This window comes from Rhagoletis pomonella, unplaced genomic scaffold (genome assembly GCF_013731165.1).
Source record: "Rhagoletis pomonella isolate Grant_MI unplaced genomic scaffold, Rhpom_1.0 Rhpom_scaffold_01546, whole genome shotgun sequence".
NCBI classification, from domain to species: domain Eukaryota; kingdom Metazoa; phylum Arthropoda; class Insecta; order Diptera; family Tephritidae; genus Rhagoletis; species Rhagoletis pomonella.
Genome location: NW_023460100.1, coordinates 14,449 through 21,086, shown reverse-complemented (window position 1 = coordinate 21,086; position 6,638 = coordinate 14,449). Strand labels below are relative to the sequence as shown.

Sequence of the window (6,638 nt, the reverse complement as noted above, 5' to 3'; positions counted from 1 at the left end):
GGACTATTTAACTTTGAAGGAAAGAAAAGCAGCGGAAACTGAATATTTAAATCTTTTAGATTTCCCATGGAATAACTTTTTTCGGAACCATTCTATCCGACTCTGAAGAATTTTGGATAATTGCTTACGGAGTGAAAACCGTAACAGGCAATCAAATGTTTGGAAATATAAGTAAAGTAGCCTTCATATTTTAATCCTTGCCGCACACACATGCTTTTGTTGAGCGCGTTTTTTCCGTAATGAATTCAACAAAAACTAAGATTCGAAATAGGATGAGGTTGGAAAGCCTTAATTCAATAGTTCGAATAAAGTGTTATATGAAGGCTAATAGTTTCTGCTGCCAAACGTTTCCAATATCAAACAGTAGGTTATCAAGGTTGAGGAGCTCAATATATGACAACAACAGAAGTGTAAATAATTCAGACACTATATAGGTGATTTTGAAGAAATTGTGGAAATAGCTGATCTCGCCTTATTATAGGTTTTTATTTTATTTTTGGGGCCGAGCATTGAAAAGGGGATTGTGCGATTAATAAATCAATATGAGTTCTAATAAATTTAATAATTGCGCAGTCCTATTGCAAGATGTGTTGAAACACTTATTTTTAAATAGTATACGTTTTTTTAGAGAAAATCGTTTGTACATCACTATTACATAAGTGATTTGTGTTATTTATTATTACCTTCTGAAGGTATTATATTCGTTTTTTTTAAACTATATTATAACAAGATCTCATTTTTATAATAAAATATTTGTTAAATTGGTTTCATTAATTTTATTTAAAAAAAATTGGCGATTTTGAGCGATTTTTTCAGAAATTGCGCTTTTTTTTAAAACATTCTAGACATCCGGAACCCAGTCCCTGCGGAGCGGAAGCGCGCACTGCTTTCCTCTACACCACAGCAACCGCGAAACTATTGTATACAAAAAAAACCAGTCCGAGTGGCATTTTAAGAATAAGTATATGTTTGTATTAAGGCAAGCCATTTTGTGAATCCCGGGATTTCGAAATCCCCGGAATATTTGGGGATATTATTACCATTAATTAAAATATGCTAACGAAATAGTTTTGTAGTCTTGCTTGAGTGCCAATACTAGAAATAAAAATAAATTTGTGTTTTTAAGCAAAGATATATTAATGTATTTATTTTATATACGTTTAAAAAGCTAATTACAAACTGAATAAACTAAAAACTATGGAATTGAAATCCATTCATATTGCAGTCGCAGTCATTTTTACAAAAAGTAAAAATAAGAGTATTTATAAATATACACATATGTGTAGTAATATTAGTATGCCACAACATATGTATGTATACTTATGTATATACATATACATATGGGCATTCCCATGGTGGCGCACGTGACAGTCGTACGATTTCAATGTGATACAAAAAAGGAATACCATTTGTTTTCTTTAACTTTTTTGGGCCATTGTATAGCACATAATTAGCTCTATATTTAACCGAAAAATGAAATCAATCGAACTGCTTGGTCCTGAAATATAAGCATTTAAAGAGAGGGTCGTTACGTGACAAAAAATGGAAGTTGATTTTTTCTTTTCTTACAAAATCGCAAAACTCTGCGAATCGTGGATGGCTATTTTCATGAAACTTATTTTAATATGATTTGGAGCAATTCTAGTTGTTTTTAGAGTTTTTTGAATTAAGGCAAATTGTTTCAATTCTCGTTTACAACCCCAAGTATATATTGTAAAAAGCAGACAAATCGGCCCGTAAATACGTTAGATATAAAACTTTTATTTTTTTGTCGTGGTGGACCTTCCGCTGGAAACACCAATATACAAGTTGGACGGAGTAGAAAAAATTATGTCATGTCTCTGATTCGCTTCAATTTTGTTTATGGGTTCTATACATGAAATAAGCTAACACGTCAAAGTTCGAATTTTTTCGTGATTCTGACCATTCATGTACTGCTTCAAATCGTTATCTCTCGGGCTCTACTCATTGAAGACTTCATCTTAACGTCGTTTTGAAGATAAAGAAACGGGCTTTCTATATGATGGTAATGATTGTCCTAAAGTTAACTTAGCTATTAACAGTTGAACTTTTTTAAGTTGATTTGCATAGTAAAGACCAGTAAATTTGGGATTTAAAATTACACCACCGTAATCCTTGATTAATTCTCTATAAAAAACACGTTCAAAAAATGGGAGTTTTTCAAGCACTCTTTTTAATATATTTATTTTATGACGAGGTGGTTTATTTTGTGAGAGTCAACCAGATATAACAAGAGATATAACAATTTGAAGAAGTACATGATTATTTAGTCAGAATAACGAAAAAATTAAAAATTTGGCAGATCATATATCCGAAGAAAAAAGCAAAAATGTTATGCCAATCGAAAATGTGACACCAAATTTGGTGTCCGATATGAAAATAATGCCTCATATACAGTATCGGTCATATCTATAGCACGCCATTTCCAAGTGATATTGTGTGCCCCTTATGTTTATTTATTTTTAAGAATTTTCAATTAAAATTTAGTTCATTCTCAGACAAACCCCATATATACCCAAGTTCAACAATTTGTAGAAAACTACAAAAAAAGTGTAACAAATTTTCACCTAAATTTGAAACTTTTTTCCCGGAAGTCTTAGAATTTTTTTGAGTACACAGTTTTTTAGCCCCTGAAATTTTAGTCTGATAATGTGCAAATTTCAATTGGCTACGAATTACCGTTATTTTTTAGAATTTTTTTGTCGCATTGGCTTCCATATAATGAATAAACTCAATTTATTTGTATATGGAAAAAGCCGCAACACCTTTGGCGAAAAAAATTCTAAAAAATCAACTAACTTTTATCAAGTTGAAACTTGCACATTAGCAGACTAAAATTGATTGGGCTATAAAACTGTGTATTCAGAAAAATTCAAACACTTCCGAGAAAAAAGTTTGAAATTTAGGTGAAAATTTGTTGCACTTTTTTGTAGTTTTCTACAAATTTTTAAACTTGGGTTTATATGGGTTTTGTTAGAGAAAGAACTGTATTTTAATTGAAAATTCTTAAAATAAATAAACATAAGTGCTATAGATATGACCGATACTGTATATGTTATATATATTATAACATAGAATAATAGTAGTGTTCGAATTTTAATATACATATTATTTCATTATTTGTAGGGTTGGATTTTATAATTCTTTTATTTCATTAGTGTTTGAATGTTGTTTTTTTTTTAATTTGGTCGTAAGTTAAATTATATCCCGGGATCCCGAAGTCTTGATCCGGGGATTTCGGGACTCAAAAAAGAGTTAGGGACTCCCGGGATTCGGGATCCCGAATCCCAGTACTAGATGCCTCATGACGATTTCGTTTCTACAAAAAATGTTGCCTTCTCGTCGCCCTCGTCTTAGTGTTTTTGCGTAGAGGTTTGAATTTTTCGGTAGAAACGAAACCGGCATTAGTTTGTATGCATAGTGAAATAATATTATTTCACTATGTTTGTATGTATGTACTTCCGCCGATTTTTACGTATGCAATAATATCCGCATCAATATAATCAGTAATTGAAATTTCAATCCAATCACCAATTATATAGAATTGCTATAACCTTGCAATACAAGTTGAGACTCATGCCTCAAATGTACATATATCTCCAATAATGCACGCATGTATGTACGCACACCGTTTTTATTACTGCAGATAATGATCAATTTTGTTCCGTGAACCATGTTATAAGATTAGATACCTTTCTACAGCATACCGTAGTACCATTACTACAGCCGCCATTGGTAAGGGCCATATAAGGTCCCTGTAATCAGCGTGTGATACGTCCGGGCGTGAGCCAGGAGTAATGTCTTCCCAAGTAGTGTTAGGTGGTAACCAAACATTCGTGGACCAAAATGTTTTACCAATTCTTTCAAGAATATCCATTTCTCCTTCGAAATCGCAGTATTAAACACGCCACTTTAAAAAATTAAAGACAACATTAACGAAGATCTATGAATAGGAATGAAACGATACGAGTAAATAGAAGTGCAAACTATCGATGGTACTATCGATAGTTTTAATTTTTCATAACTATCCATGGTTTAGAAAAACTATCGATATTTTACATGGTTCCATTCCATGAACCAACGACTACATATCACCTAATCAGCCATCGTTGTACCCTGAAAATCTATTACAAATACAACGATTGCTGATTAGGTGATTTGTAGCCGTTGGTTCATGGAATGGAACCATGTAAAATATCGATGGAAGAAGTTGAGAATCCGAACAATGGAAAAATTACAACAAAAAAAATTTAGTTCGATACAGGTTTTTATAACAAATATAACGGTATAATTTCTTTGTGGCAGAAACCGCAACTAAGTCGTTACGAAAGGTCAAAGTTCAAATGTAGCGCTTTTTTTCAAATCCATATATCTCGAAAACCATAGCACGGATTCAAAAATTTTGATGTCATTAAATAGGAAATTTGAGTGGCTTTAATTACATATAGAAGTGTTACATATAACTTCTTAAGGTATAGCAAAAATCCAATTTACGTAAAAAAAATTGCAAACAATTTTAAACAAACACATTGTTATTTAAAAAGTGCCGCCTTAATTACAGCTAAAAGTCTTATATATAAATAGTGCACAACTCAAGCTTTTGTTTGATGTACAACATGTTGTGTTTCATCCTCGCAAATCGGAGTATTTCAAAAAATAACCCTGGTCGGACCAATGCCAGCTACGCTTACCACAGTATTTTTGCGCAAAACGTTTTTCTGGATAGGCGGCCTTCGGCCGCGCTTACGGATTATAACCCTTACTAAGTAGTATTCTCCTTTCTGTGTTGCCGAAGCAGAGGGGCGCAACACCTTTTTGCACAGAACACCTTGTGCGTTGGCGGCTTTCGGCGGCACTTAGGGATTATAACACTTACTAAGCAGAATTCTGTTTTCTGTGTTGCCGAACAAGAGGGGCGCAACACCTTTTGCACAGAACACCTGCGTAGGCGGCCTTCGGCCGCGCTTAGGGATTATAACCCTTACTAAGCAAAAATCTGCTTTCTGTGTTGCCGAAGAATAGGGGCGCAACACCTTTTGCACAGAACACCTTCTGCGTTGGCGGCCTTCGGCCGCGCTTAGGGATTATAGCCCTTACTATGCAGAATTCTCCTTTCTGTGTTGACGAAGAAGAGGGGAGCAAAACCTTTTTGCACAGAACAACTTCTGCTTTGGCGGCCTTCGGCCGTGCTTAGGGATTATAACCCTCACTAAGTAGAACTCTCCTTTCTGTGTTGCCGAAGAAGAGGGGTGCAACACCTTTTTGCACAGAACACCTTCTGCGTTGGCGGCCTTCGGCCGCGCTTAGAGACTATAACCCTCACCAAGTAGAATTCTCCTTTCTGTGTTGTCGAATAAGAGGGGCGCAACACCTCTTGCACAGAACACCTTTGCGTTGGCGGCCTTCGGCCGCGCTTAGGGATTATAACCCTTACTAAGGATTATAACCCTTACTAAGAAAAAGGTTTTGCGCAAAAATACTGTGGATAGCGTAGCTGGCATTGGTCCGACCAGAGTTATTTTTTGAAATACTCCGATTTGCGAGGATTAAACACAACATGTTGTATATTAAACGAAAGCTTGATTTGTGCACTATTTATTAATAAGACTTTTAACTGTAATTAATGCGGTACTTTTTAAAGAAAAATGTGTTTGTTTAAAGTTTTTTGTAATTTTTTTTACATAAATTGGATTTTTGCTAAAACTTAAGAAGTTATATATAACGTTTACATATTTCCTTTTTAATGACATCAATGACATTTTTAGAATCCGTGCGATGGTTTTCGGGATATTTGGATTTAAAAAGCGCTCCATTTGACCTTTGACCTTTCATAACTGCCTTAGTTGTTATTTCTGCCGCAAAAAAAGTATACTGTTGTATTTGTCTCAAAAACCTCTGTCAACACTCGTACCTATTTTTTTAGTTTTTGCAATGTTCGGATTCTTAACTTGTTGATTCTTCAGAGACTGCAAAAATTAAACCCACACATTTCTTATGCATTGCATCGCATTGCGTGGATTTATATTGTTTATTTCTGTGTAAGAACAAATGACATATATTTATTAAGGATACAGATTAATGTCACAGCAGCGGCTTTGAATCAACGAATGCCAATTCGAAAAGGAATCGTGGTTCACAAAGTTGCCACATGACAAAATTACAAGGTTCAAAAAATACTTAAGAGTTAGACACAGTGTTGCATTAAGGAATCGTTCAATGACAAACGCACGTCCGCTTGCCGGCATACTCCATCTACACCGGGATACAGGCGCTCCACAACGCCTCGACACCATTGCTTCCTTGGCACGTTGTCGGATCGTAGTCGTACTGGCACACCACGGCGATTAATAAAATTTTGGATGGCCACAATGCATGCGTCTGTGCTCAAATCGAAGGCAAGCTCCAGGTGAATAGCTCTCACCGTGAGACAGGTGAAGAGCGCCACCCAAGGCTTCTCCTGGCGGCGGCCGATGGTGACGTTAACAGTTCCAAAGTAGTCCAGGCCAGTGTAGCTAAATGGCCTGACGAACGGTGTGAGTCGATCTGCTGGCAGTGGACCTATGATTGGTGCAATAGGCGCTGCCTTAGTCAGGCGGCACACAAAGCAATTGGCAATG

At 35.4% G+C, this 6,638-nt stretch overlaps 1 protein-coding gene across 1 annotated transcript; it reads right to left on the bottom strand.

Annotated features, from left to right (window-relative positions):
- Window positions 1–786: 786 nt before the first annotated feature.
- LOC118752488 (ceramide synthase 4-like) lies at window positions 787–4,014 on the bottom strand. The gene is made up of 2 exons (XM_036487402.1): window positions 3,714–4,014; window positions 787–1,095 (listed from the first exon to the last, which is right to left on the bottom strand). Exons 1-2 carry the CDS (start codon window positions 3,896–3,898, stop codon window positions 1,047–1,049), a joined length of 234 nt encoding a protein of 77 aa, XP_036343295.1. The 5' UTR covers window positions 3,899–4,014; the 3' UTR covers window positions 787–1,046.
- Between the last annotated feature and the right edge of the window lie 2,624 nt (window positions 4,015–6,638).

Coding starts and splice junctions, on each gene's coding strand:
- LOC118752488 (XM_036487402.1), bottom strand. CDS start 3,898: ATGGATATTCTTGAAAGAATTGGTAAAACATTTTGGTCCACGAATGTT. Junction 1,096..3,713: donor CTACGGTATGCTGTAGAAAG/GTATCTAATCTT, acceptor TTTTATTTCTAG/TATTGGCACTCAAGCAAGAC.